Raw genomic sequence first — 14,068 nt, forward strand, 5'->3', positions numbered from 1 at the left:
CCGGCTTTATATATGTATATATATTCGAATTTGACAGCTGATGTAAATGGCGCTTTATATTATCCGGTAGGTAAATCTAGTTGTCAAAAGATGACGTTTGATAATTCAATCAACGCAAAACGACCATAGTTCTGTAGAAAGCGACCAACTTTTTATTTTTGTCAAAGTCACTTACACCATAAGGCTAGGTTCACACGGCAACGTCCTGCATGTTTTTTCACGTATTCGATTTTAAACGTACAACGAGTCGGGTGTTCACACGGTAGATTTTCATTCGTTTAAAATCCGTTTTCACGCCGAATAGTGACAGTTTTCACGCAGTTGTCGCAGTGGGCAGAAATCTGAGATGGATCCACGCTTCATCGTACTTTTATTTTGGTATTGATGGCGATAACGCTTTCGCCGCCGACAAAATAGAAGGTTTTGGGTACATCCTATATATAAAAAATCAGTACATTCGTCTATTGAAAGTTTTGTTCCACTAAATTAATTAATACTTCGTTATGTATAGAAGAATCATCAACAATTTTGAAATAACCACGAAATTACAAACAACATACCTGCGATCCCTCCAAAAAACGCTCGGGTACATAGACGCATGTTCGATAATAAAACGTGTAAAATCGTGCCGTGTGAATCAAACAGAACTATACTATTCGCCACTGCAAACCGAATACATTAAAGTTCATTCGATTTGCTTGACAAGTCCGGTGAGTATCCGTTTAAACGTATAAACAATGTACCTACGTTTTTTTTGCAGTACAAACGCCGTGTGAATGGTTCTATGCCCAAAGTATGTGCCACTATTTATCCGTTAAGACGTATACTGCAAAAAAACGTGCAGGAGAAAGCCGTGTGAACGAAGCCTAACTCAGTGGATTTGGTCGCTTTCTGCATTGGAAAAAAAATGAAGTTGGTCGTTTTCTGCATAACTACGGTCGTAATTATAACGCCATGTGGCGCTATTTCTTCGGTCATAAAACTAGGGAGCACAATTTTTTAGTTTATTTTTCTTTTTATTTCATGTCTGGCAATTATGAGCACGTTTACTGGGTACAACTACAAGTATTTATGGTACAAGTTACATTTCTGAGATGTTTTTACAATAACGACTTTATTCATACTTTATTACCTTAGTATCTCAGTTCAACACATGGGAACTGGTCTAAGTATTTTAGAAATTAATTCATAATAAAAATTAACACTGGATTCACTGCAACGCACTCCCAAGATATAAGGTACGTCCACACCAGTCCGCTTTATCAACTAAAAGCTGAAGAAGTTGTGGACGAAAACGCATAGTGTGGACGTACAATCAGCAAAACTGGTTAGCACTCCTGTATACATAATGTGCAAGTACTTAGGGGTGCTAAGTTAATAGTTTTACTGACGCTACCTACACAAGTACACAGGGTGTAAATACAGCGTACAGTCACCTGCAATAATACGTTACTCTTTGAAGGCCGCAAAAATATCTGTCACGATCTTATTTGTAGAGCCATAGGAGCGTGTCACATATTTTTGCGGCCTTCAAAGAGTAACGTATTATTGCAGGTGACTGTACCTTCCAGCGTCCACAACCTCGTCCACGTGGTTTACGAACTGCAAGTTAACAATGTGGACAATGCTACAGTCGCATTGGGTCGCAACGGATAAAAAATCCTTTTCAATTCTCTCAAATGTACAGTCACCTGCAATAATATGTTACGCAACGAAGGTCGCAAAAATATCCGGCACGATCTTATTTGTAGAGTCATAAGAGCGTGTCACATATTTTTGCGGACTTCGAAGCGTAACATATATTGCAGGTGGTACTGCTAAATTGCATGGATACATTATGAATAGAATTCATTCACAAAGTGGCCATGCACTTTTGCAGCTCGCTGTAAGTGTGTGAAAAGGCGTATTCGCCCAAACTAGGGTGTAGAATCTTGACAGTGCCTTGCAGTGTGAATCAATATTCCAAATATTATATAAAATAATAATATAATGCCAATTTACATTTTCATTTAGCTATCTTTTTTACAATAATATCTGAGCACAAAGTATTTTAATTAGATGATAATTTATGTCAGATATTCTTAGGAGCTTTTGTAGTCGCATATTATTCTAAACTGAATTAAATAATAATATAATTCGTTTAAAAATAAATTGTTTTCACCCTTTTATTCTAAAACTAAATAAATCTTAACTTACATTTACATAAGCAATATTTATATTATAATAGTGAACTAGACATTATTGCACTAAAAATATTGAATTTAAAACTCATATACGTAGGCAAAGAGAGTTTGAAATAGGGGGTTACTGTCATGGTCAATTATGTAGCTACAGTACATTTACTGCCATCTTTCGACAGACGATTAAAACTGTTAGAACGCCATTTGACTTTGATCACTATTCTTTCACTGATATGTGTTAACCTATTAAATATTAATATTAACGCCATCTACTCGAGAGTAGGCTGAAGGTTACGGCGCCATCGCTCGAAAAGATTGCACCATACCTTTGGCGTAGTGTCGAGTAGATGGCGTTCATATTAATATTTAATAAGTTAACACATATCAGTGAAAGAATAAGGATCAAAGTCAAATGGCGTTCTAACAGTTTTAATATTCTGTCGAAAGATGACAGTAAATTTACAGTGGCTACATAATTTACTTTGGCAATCCGCCTCTATATTCTCTTTGGCCTAGGCCACATACTCGAAGTGACTTAGGAAGTAGGCAGAGACGTAGTGTGGCCGCGCTACTCGCCGTCGGCCGCCATACTGCCCTGCATACTTCCCACACTACTTCCCATACCACTCGTCGAGTGTGTGGCCTAGGTAATATAGGGTCATTGCGTCACTTTACCGTCCAGTGCCTGTTTCCGTCCACTTGGCTACAGAATTGCGTATCATTTGAATATATAGACATATATTCAAATCATACGCAATTCTGTAGCCACTACGCCAAGTGGACGGAAACAGGCACTGGACGGTAAACTGACACAATTACCCTATTCACAATCTAGCAAGTTTGGTGCTTAGTTTAAAACCTTAGTTTTACTTGAGTTTCATGAGTACTAAGAGCAACCCAATTCTAAACTGGATTTTAAAAATATCAACAACAGAATTTACTAAAACATTCAATGTCTTTTTAAATTGAAAGTGTATAATATATATTACTATATACATAATGAATAAAAAGATATAACCAAAACAAATGTAGGACAGGAATATTTCATGATAAACATTATATTTAAATAATAGCCAATAAATATATACAATACTTTTCGTAAAAAAAACGGTTTAGCATATCATACTGAAAAAATCTTCTAGTTAGTCTCAACCGCCATCGACAGATGTCGCATTACAAAACTCATTATCACACTGCGTTTAAAAACCAAGCAAATTCCAGTACAGTCACCGGCAATAATTTGTTACACAAGACACGATCTTATTTGTAGAGCCATAAGAGTGTGTCTCATATTTTTGCGGACTTCGAAGAGTAACGTATTATTGCAGGTGACTGTACCTTTCAGCGTCCACAACCTCGTCCACGAGGTTTACGAACTGCAAGTTAACAATGTGGACAATGCTACAGTCGCATTGGGTCGCAACGGATAAAAAATCCTTTTCAATTCTCTCAAATGTACAGTCACCTGCAATAATATGTTACGCAACGAAGGTCGCAAAAATATCCGGCACGATCTTATTTGTAAAGTCATAAGAGCGTGTCACATATTTTTGCGGACTTCGAAGCGTAACATATTATTGCAGGTGACTGTACATTTCATAATAATGCTTGTCCCATTTGAAAAAGCCAGTAAGCGATTGACGTAGTCTATAGACGCAATCGTTTGAAACCAGCCAATTAATTCGGTACTTATTATTTATAAAGTTATTATCGTGTTTACAGTTCTATCACCACAAAATAGGATGTGGGAAACTCCCGTATGACGGAATAAGCTAAATTTTATAAACAGTAAAAACCCGGTGCCAGCAAAAACATGTTTTGCAATATAAAAATAACTCTCTTATAACTAATTGCTAAATTTGTATCGACAAACAATGCAAGATTCACAATATTAAGAAGAAGATAAATATTATTGAAGTGAAAGGAAATTACTTAACTATACGTACAGTCGCCATAATATATAGGGTGGCTAAAATATAAGTGCATTCCTATTGCCAGGGAGGTTTTGGGATTATACTGAGCAATTTTTACTATGGGACCAATCCCGAAATAGTGAAAAAAAATTTGGCTGTTTAATACATTTTGGCTGGTCCATTTTCTATGGGAGGGTAAATTTTTGAAGTGAAAACTTCTTTAGCGGCGCTGTGCACTTTTTGTGATGGGGAAAAAATGTTAAACTCGCGACCGGTCACGTGACCGACAGACTCGACAGATTGAAAATTCGTAAGACGGACACGTGACCTGATCGAAAAACTGTTACAATGTCATTGAGTTTTCAGTTCTGCCGGCACTCCCGGAGTGCACCCCGTTGTTTTTTTTTTTCGAGATTTCGAGGTTGGTCCCATAATAAAAGTTGTTTAGTATAATCCCAAAAACTACCTGGCAACGGGTATGCAGTTATTTTTTAGCCACCCTGTATATCGGAGCGGCCAGTGTTCAAAATATCTGAACATGCAATTCTTGTGCAAATGCAAAGTCTTGACAGTAGAGAGACTTTGTTCAGATATTTGTGACAACCTTGGCTGCTCTGATATATTACATGGCGACTCTACACTTGAGATTTTATATTTTCTGTCATAGATTTTAAATGGAATGAAAATGTGTTTGTAATTATGTCAAAAAAACAATCGTTCAAGAGATTTTAGACTACGAGTACGAGTCATTTAGTAGAGATAAATGGCGTTATTCGTAAAACTAGTGCCTTCGCCAATTCTTGGGACTAGTTACCAAGCGGACCCCAGGCTCCCATGAGCCGTGGCAAAAATGCCGGGACAACGCGAGGAAGATGATTTATAAACGCGTTACTGGCCTGAATTAGCTAATAATCTTTTGTCTTTATCCGTCAAGTTGACATATGTATTTGGCAGAAAGGGATAAAACATAATTTAACTAAATCAGGCCCATAAAGTTTTATAAGGGGAAAAACTTTGCAGACACTATTTGAAATGAACAATCACTTAATACATCGAGATCGAAACATCACGATACTGCTATCCTTTTCTAACTTACCATAGAATGTGATGCATATCAACAACATATTTTTGTCAAAGAGATAAGTGTATAGACATATATTCACAGTTAAACCACACCTTAGCCTTACCGCAATAGAGTTCAAAATTGAATACACTCAATTTGTACATACATCCTTGGTTCATTTTACATACTGGCCTACATTACAACAATAGCACGAAGATTGAACCATTTTTATTGATCAATAATTATTGACGGAATATATTGACAATCATTAATTATTAAGAGAAAAGTGGACGACTTCTACATAAAATCATAGGCCCCATTTTCCTCTCTGACATTATGAAAAATATTTAACACAATTTGATGTATATTAACCATAGCTATGCCCATTCGTTTGAATTTTTTCGTTTTTTTTTTTTCATTTCAGAAGCGGTAAAAAAATGCGACCATATTTTTAGTATCTCCAGGGGGGTGCCACTACGCAGTTTAGGTACATTTGGCCGACGCACCTCCCGGGCAGGGCAGGCGTATGGCAGTGCAGGCCGCTCGACCGCACGATAGTCGTGTCACGTGGCGCTCGCGCAAAGAAGATTCACCGTTCGTGCGCGGTTATAAGTTTCAATTTTGTTGCAGGCGGCGAGTATAGGTATAATTTTATCCCTAAATCTGACTTTTGTGAAGGAGTGAATTTTCTGTACGGTAGTACTATTAGTTATTCTGTGGTATCTCCTTACTTTTTTCGTCCCCTTTCCTCTTAAATATTATGGTCAGTTAAGTGGATATCGTCGCTGGAAAGCAATAATGATGTAACCCGCACTACAATTGTATTGAGAGTTACAGCATTATTGCTTTCCAGCGAGGAGTCATTATAAACTACACTGAAAAGTACCATTCACTAGAACCTATCTCTGTAGGGGTCGAATGTTGGGTGTGTCGACAATAGGTTACTTTTGACCAATCTGACCCAATTTTTGTAACAAAAGTCTGCCGTAGCCATATTATAGAAAGAATCATACTCTCATCCTTAGGGCTCATTTAGACGATGCGAGAACTCGCATGCGAGTTTCATTACATTGCGGTTTTTGTTTGTTGGTTGAATTGGACGTAACCAACAGTCCGCAATGTAACTAAAATCGCATGCGAGTTCACGCGCCGTCTAAATCAGCCCTTACACTAGTAAGAAAGATATGTTCAAAATGATCACTATGGTTTTTAAGACATTTTTAATTTCAAAAAGTAGTTGATAAAATGTATTTGCAACCAGGGCCATGTTGCATAACAAACTACAACTAATATTACAAGCGGAACTCCTTTTCTATATTCACTAATTAAAAAAGGAGTTCCGCTTGTAATATTAGTTGTAGTTTGTTATGCAACATGGCCCAGGAAAACACTTAAAAGCAAAGCAATTCCTGGGGACCATTTCTCTAACTTTATTTGAGAGTACGCTAGTAGAAGATTAATCACACCGTGTGAAAATTTGAGTGCATCCAGTCATATACCTATCTCTTTTCCGTACATACAGACGTCAGTGGGCGTGAATTTTTTCTCATGCACACTCCAAGGACCAACCAACAAAACAATGTACAGCCGTCTCTCTTCCGCATAGTAGGTGCGAGGAATAATAGAAGAGGAAAAAACGCTCTTACTCTAGTTAGATGTAGTCCAAACAGCAACAACTATAACCGTCTCCCTTCCACATGAAAAGATCTATAATAAAAGTGCTGATGCGGAAGTTGGTTAACCGTATCCGTCTCTTTCTCGCATGTAGTGGTAAGCGGATGTGAGCGAGATCAGTAGAAGTGGAGATTGCTCTGTTCCAGAGTCGACGCTAACCAATAATAATATAACCAACAATAATAGCCTAGTAAAGGCTAACTGACCATAGTCGTCTCCCTCTCGCATATGTAGTCGTAAGCGGGTGTGAAGGAGATCAGTAGAAGAATAGGAGACGTTCTTGAGCCGTGCCGGAGAGTAGACGCCAACCGCGTTTAATGTTCAGGTATTGGATGATGGCGCGCACGCAGATTAGGATACCTGGAAATAATAAAAAAAAACATTTATTTGTAGGTATTTTATTAAGTAAAGAAAGAGTGGTAACTCCATACATTAATTTTCTTACCAAATCGCGCGTTATTTCGTAGTCGACATCTAACGTCAAGTAGTGGAACTATCAGTACCGCTACTTGACACCAGATGGCACAAGTGTAGCTACTGACGAATAAAAAACCGGACAAGTGCGAGTCGGACTCGCCCACCGAGGGTTCCGTACTTTTTAGTATTTGTTGTTATAGCGGCAACAGAAATACATTATCTGTGAAAATTTCAACTGTCTAGCTGTCACGGTTCGTGAGATACTGCCTGGTGACAGACGGACGGACGGACGGACGGACGGACGGACGGACGGACAGCGGAGTCTTAGTAGTAGCAAGTAATAGGGTCCCGTTTTACCCTTTGGGTACGGAACCCTAAAAATGTACTGCTAAAACAATTTACAACTAATATTAGAAGCAGAAGGAGTTGAAAATAGAGTTTCGAGTAATCCGGTTATAATATTAGCTGAAAATTGTTGAGCATTAGAGTTTTTGTTCGCCGCGACATCTAATGTCGACTAGCAGTACTAATATATTCCACTACTTGACGCTAGATGTCGACTACGAAATAACGCGCGTTTTGGTAAGAAAACTGATCTATGGAGTTACCACTCTTTCTTTACTTATATTACTCTATGATACCTTACAGACTTTTAATACTAATAATCGTAACTAAAAAAACATTAGGCTGTTAACATTTTTTGCGGCGTCAACTTTTTTTATTCAACACAGCAGCGATCGCAAAGGCCGAAGTCGAACTCCGTGTCCGAACACGAAAATCTTAAATAAATAAATAAATATTATAGGACATTCTTACACAGATTGACCAAGTCCCCCAGTAAGCTCAAGAAGGCTTGTGTTGAGGGTACTTAGACAACGATATATATATATAATATATAGATACTTAAATACATAGAAAACAACCATGACTCTGGAACAAATATCTGTGTCATCACACAAATAAATGCCCTTACTGGGATTCGAACCCAGGACCATCGGCTTCACAGGCAGGGTCACTACCCACTAGGCCAGACCGGTCGTCGAATCTTACTGTGCCTATCTATCTATCTATCTAATACTTTTAAACGAGCAATTCTTGTTGTATATATTTCGGGGATCTCGGAAACGGCTCTAACGAATTCGATGAAATTTGCTATATGGGGGTTTTCGGGGGCGAAAAATTGATCTAGCTAGGTCTTACCTCTGGGAAAACGCGCATTTTTGAGTTTTTACATGTTTTCCGAGCAAAGCTCGGTTTCCCAGATATTTGTCTTAATAAGCAAACCGGAGCGAAAGCTTCGAATCCCTGACTTTACCAAAAGCCGAAATTGCCCGAAGGTTATTAGAATATGTCAGTATATTCGGATCGTTTGCCTGTGCACTTTCCGTCTGTCTATCTATCTTACCGAAGGCCATGATGAGCCACCACAGCCAAGAGTTCTCGTGGCTGGCGAGCTCGGTGGAGTGTTTCACGATCAGCGTCCACTTGGCCAGCGACAGGCCGAAGCTGGCCAGCGCGCCGTAGAGGCACACCTCAGGACATCATCATATCTTACCAAAGGCCATTATGAGCCACCACAGCCAAAAGTTCTCGTGGCTGGCGAGCTCGGTGGAGTGTTTAACGATCAGCGTCCACTTGGCCTGCGTGAGACCGAAGCCGGCCAGCGCGCCGTAGCGGGACACCTCAGAACATCATCATATCTTACCGAAGGCCATGATGAGCCACCACAGCCAAGAGTTCTCGTGGCTGGCGAGCTCGGTGGAGTGTTTCACAATCAGCGTCCACTTGGCCAGCGACAGCCCGAAGCCGGCCAGAGCGCCGTAGCGGGACACCTCAGAACATCATCATATCTTACCGAAGGCCATGATGAGCCACCAGAGCCAAGAGTTCTCGTGGCTGGCGAGCTCGGTGGAGTGTTTCACGATCAGCGTCCACTTGGCCAGCGACAGGCCGAAGACGGCCAGCGCGCCGTAGCGGGACACCTCAGAACATCATCATATCTTACCGAAGGCCATGATGAGCCACCACAGCCAAGAGTTCTCGTGGCTGGCGAGCTCGGTGGAGTGTTTCACGATCAGCGTCCACTTGGCCAGCGACAGGCCGAAGCCGGCCAGCGCGCCGTAGCGGGACGCCACCGTGTGGCAGAAGCACATCAGCAGTAGGAACCCGATCCAGTTGAATAGGAATGCCACTGAAATAAATAAAACGTATTTTTTAAATAAAACCCTCGTTTTGGTCGATATACCGAGTGGGGCCTGTAACGCGAGTAAATAATTAAAACATTGTAGTCTTTAGACTTCCTATTTCATCATCATTGTATTGCTTGTCACGATTTAAACATAGTTAACAAATTCGCATAACATTAAAGTACCTATATACTAAAAATCTAAACACAAGTTATTTTTAAAAGTCGTTGAACAAAACATTGAATCTAATACCTTTCTGGGAGTACTGGATTAGCCTACATGTTTATAGAAGTTAAATAAAGCACATAACATAGATAGTCACTAACATAGGTTAAGAGTAATAATAATAAGCTACTAATATATTATGGAAATTTAATTTCTGAAATAAATAATTATTTAATTTAATTTAATTTTAAACAAGCAATTCTTGTTTATTTATACATATATTTCGGGGATCTTGGAAACGGCTCTAACGATTTCGATGAAATTTGCTTTATGGTGGTTTTGCGGGGGCGATAGATCGATCTAGGTCTTATCTCTGGGTAAACGCGCATTTTTGAGTTTTTATATGTTTTCCAAGCAATGTTCGTACATGTTTTGTGAATGTCACGAATAAATATCTTTTATCTTTATCTTTATCTTCAAAGCTCGGTCTCCCAGAAATTGTTCTTAATACGAATATTTGCACTTTACATTGCCAATTTACCAGCTATATTGTTTTAAGTGGTTTGAGTAACATTCGCTAAAACTAACCATTATAATTTATTTCCAACCTTATGAGTGATTACATTAGGGTTGATATTCATGAAGAATGTGTAGTTTCTTGACAATTTAAAGCATGAGATTATAAAAAGTAACAGCTGTTAGTATAAACTAAAAGTTTGTTTATACAATTGGTTTCATACAAATAGAACATAGCATAGGTTTAATACAAACAGAAAAGATCAACTCACATTTGTTTTTAATCGTAGTTCGTTTTACTTTACGTTACTATAGATTTACAAAATAGCTAAAAACGCCAACGCATTGCGCCATATTTTTTTAACAAGTGTTAGGAATCACTAGCTTTACGAAGGTAAAAACTCACGAAAACAAATATTTGGCTGTTGATCCATCATTTTGCTTCGTGTTCGGGTGGTTGGTGTTCTTCAAACCACCAACGCAGCGGCAGCTGACGTACACAAGTCTTCATTTTACACCTTTAACTACTACAAATCTTCGCCCGAAATTGTGACTAATAACATTAACCATAGCCAGGGTCTTAGTACTTAAACAAAAGTTGTTACACTCTTCCTAAGGGAATATAAATGAATCGCTGACTCACCGAAGAACGAAGTGAGGAACATGACATCAGTGCCAAGCAGGCTGTTCTCTGGGTCCAGCTGTTCACCGGTGCCCTCTGCAGGCTCCACTGTGACGAATGCCGCGAATGTAGGGAGGGGGGGCGGTAGGGGGCCTTGGATCTGCGAGACAACATTAAGTTATTATCAATTCAAGACTTGTTGCTGACCTTAACCAGTGCCATAGAGAACAATAGATGTAGCACCGACCGGAAAATCTAATGCTCAACAACATAACACTTTCCGGTCGGTGCTAAATCTAATGTCATTTGACAGTACTACTACTACTATTTAAAGTACTGATAATTCCGCTACTCGATGCTAGACGTCGACTATAAAAATACTAATCTTTTTGGTACCAAAACTGATGTATGGAGTGAACACTCTTGTCTTACTATATTTATCTATGCCAGTGCATACAATCAAGGGTCAATGTGGAGAACATCGTCTACAAGGGAAGACTGTTTACAAGATCTTTCGTCGCTTTTGACTCTTGCGTTTGCACACTTACTCCACCTACAGAAGGTCGGTAGAACAAGAGGAGTGAAGGGGCGGTGCAGACTCTATATGGAGGCAGAGGAGACGCCCTTGCACATCCTCACAGAGTGCCCTTGCCTAATGCGTACTCGTGACTTAATCCTGGGCGGACACATATTGCGCCCGGAGGAGTTAAAGTCTCTCAAGATCAAAAGGATTCTGCAGCTGTTTGAAGTTTGAAGTTTGGATCGAGAGTTGGAGTAGGTGGCGATCACAATAGATCAGGAATGGTTGCAGTGATAGATAGGCTTTGGAGCCTTATATAGCCCCTAACATGAAGAAGAAGAAGAAGAAGAGGAGTGAAGCTCTTCCTTCCTGTCTGAGCGACATACGAGTATGTATACAAATACGGGAATTCTTGCCCAATGACGGTCGGTCTTCTCCACATTGACCTTAGACTCGTAAGTCCTCGTGTACTTGTACAGTAATCAGCAATAGTATGTTACACAACTAGGGCCGCAAAAATATATGACGCGCTCTTATTGCGCTCCAAATAAGAACGTGTCACATATTTTTGCGGCCCTAGTTGTGTAGCATACTATTGCTGATGACTGTACAAAACGTACAAGTTAAATTCGAGTTTTGAACTCTTATAGACATAAGAGAAAGGGTTCCAAATTCAAAAGCGCAAAATATTCGGATATCGCCGGAGGTCTAGCGGAGGAGACGAGGGGCATATATTGTTTGCAAAATATGATCCCACCTGCCGACGCCCATGACACTGTCAATGATCATATATTGTCAGGTGACAAGCAGAACTCACTAATTATTAAAAAAAATTTAAACAAAAATCGACCTTCTTTTAGTACTAATATGGTTCACTATGGCTATGAACTTGCGGTGGTACTTAGTGATGTTTGCTTGTCACCCGACGATATACAGTAACGCATACCTGTGGTAACCCTTCCCCTTCCATCTGCTTCTCTCTCTGCACCTCCTCATAAGTGGGCAGCTTCGAGTTGGCGGCGACATCGTATGGCGGTGGCGCCGAAAAATCGGCCTGCGGCGGGGGTATGTCTTGTGTGTTGTCTGAAATGAATATAACTCTAAGACTGGTGCAAGGTAATGAGCACCAGTGGGGCTACCACCGGTTTGGCATGAGTAGCCAGCTCTTCGGTCACCAGTTACGTCAACCAGATGTGTTTCTTCTTCTTCCTCGCATTATCCCAGCATTTTGCCACAGCTCATGGGAGCCTGGGGTCCACTTGACAACTAATCCCATGATTTGATGTAGGCACTAGTTTTTACGACAGCGACTGCCATCTGACCTTCCAACCCAGAGGGGAAACAAGGCCTTATTGGGATTAATCCGGTTTCCTCACAATGTTTTCCTTCACTAAAAAGAAACTGGTAAATATCAAATAATATTTGGTACATAAGTTCCGAAAAACTCATTGGTACGAGCCAGGGTTTGAACCTGCGACCTCCGGTTTGAAAGTCGCACGTTCTTACCGCTAGGCCACCAGCATGTCAACCAGATGTGTTTATTTATACTTTATTGTCAATATAACTCTTATAACTGCAAAGATGATGGGTTGGTGCCCTAACATAAGTATCCACTTTTCTATACAACTAGTATTGCAATATGGGGACAAGCAAGTTGGGCTACTGTACAGTCACCATCAGATATATTGGAGCGGTCAAGGTGCTCACAAACATCTAAACACGCCTATATTGTCAAGGCATTAGAGTGTGTGTACAGATATTATTGAGCACCTCAGCCGCTCCGATATATCTGATGACAACTGTACAACAGATAAAAGTGTCCAACCTTGGAGCCCTTAAGTGTAGTTATCTTCAGCAACCATTTAAATAGAAACAATTATTTAAATACTTGAATTTTCTGAGTTGTGCATGATAATGTTATGTAAAGTAAAACAATAATATTTTTTCTCAAGCCATAACTCCATCTGAATTACAACCTTAATAAACAGGCACAAGGTCGCTTTTTGAACGTAAATCTACTAAACGTTGTTTTATTTTACGCTACTGTCTGTAGAATTGAATTGTTCTTCATCATGAAAGAGACAATGTTTACTAAACACAGTGATTCATATTTAATGCATATCTTAAACGTATCTCGTGGAAAATCTATTACAAGCATTATCAACTCAAGTACTAAATAAAACACTGATAAGAAAAACATAAAACAAATTCGTAAATACTTACTCATATCGATGAAATGTGGTTGCATATTGGAGTCTATTGAAGCTGGTAATATGACTCTTAGATGCGCCGGCGGGCATATATTATCCCCTTGAGGATGGTTCTGTAAAATATTAACCATTTCACGTCACATAATGCACGCTAATAAGTTACATAAATAAACTAGTACACACAATCAGACAATCACAATCGTCACCAATGGTCACGTACCATTTTGTTATCGTCGAACATGCGGCAAATCGGTTATTACTGTAAAACTAGAACAATACTTCGAGCTAGTATACTTAAAAGTAGATTTGTATGAATTATTTTAGAAGTTAAAGGACTTTAATATTTTAATCAATCACAAAACGACGTAAAATAATCGGCCAAACACCTCAATGTACTCTGTGTACCTGTGTACTCAGAGAAGTGCCAATGGAAGTGCCGTTCAAATTGTAAGTCGAGAAATTTTTCAACACGCTACTAGTGAAAGTAACTTTAGTATATTTTTCAAAAGGATCTAATATTATGAAGATTAAAGATATAGTAATTAATTTTAATTTGATCATCATAGAATTTACATATTTTTAAAAATACATTTTATTATTTA

The 14,068-nt window shown here is 39.2% G+C and overlaps 2 protein-coding genes across 3 annotated transcripts in view; both read right to left on the bottom strand.

The window, feature by feature from the left end:
* The window catches only part of LOC134794877 (multidrug resistance protein homolog 49-like), a 167,357-nt gene that overhangs the window by 62,206 nt on the left and 91,083 nt on the right, over positions 1 to 14,068 (bottom strand). The gene's annotated exons all lie outside the window — the stretch shown is intronic.
* LOC134794841 (NEDD4 family-interacting protein 1-like) lies at positions 6,616 to 13,865 on the bottom strand. 2 transcript variants are annotated; one of them, XM_063766641.1, is made up of 5 exons: positions 13,480 to 13,597; positions 12,203 to 12,339; positions 10,758 to 10,896; positions 9,253 to 9,438; positions 6,616 to 7,190 (listed from the first exon to the last, which is right to left on the bottom strand). In XM_063766641.1, the coding sequence occupies exons 1-5, from the start codon at positions 13,595 to 13,597 to the stop codon at positions 7,087 to 7,089; spliced, it is 684 nt and encodes a 227-aa protein (XP_063622711.1). In that variant the 3' UTR covers positions 6,616 to 7,086. The 2 variants fall into 2 exon arrangements, with proteins under 2 accessions (XP_063622711.1, XP_063622710.1); XM_063766640.1 differs by lacking the exon at positions 6,616 to 7,190 and adding an exon at positions 13,687 to 13,865 and having other exon boundaries at positions 9,120 to 9,438; positions 13,480 to 13,579.

The sequence above is a fragment of the Cydia splendana genome, chromosome 11 (assembly GCF_910591565.1).
Source record: "Cydia splendana chromosome 11, ilCydSple1.2, whole genome shotgun sequence".
Classification (NCBI taxonomy): domain Eukaryota; kingdom Metazoa; phylum Arthropoda; class Insecta; order Lepidoptera; family Tortricidae; genus Cydia; species Cydia splendana.

Coding starts and splice junctions, on each gene's coding strand:
- LOC134794841 (XM_063766641.1), bottom strand. CDS start 13,597: ATGGTTAATATTTTACAGAACCATCCTCAAGGGGATAATATATGCCCG. Junction 12,340..13,479: donor ACCACATTTCATCGATATGA/GTAAGTATTTAC, acceptor TATTCATTTCAG/ACAACACACAAGACATACCC. Junction 9,439..10,757: donor GTTCCTCACTTCGTTCTTCG/GTGAGTCAGCGA, acceptor TATTTATTTCAG/TGGCATTCCTATTCAACTGG.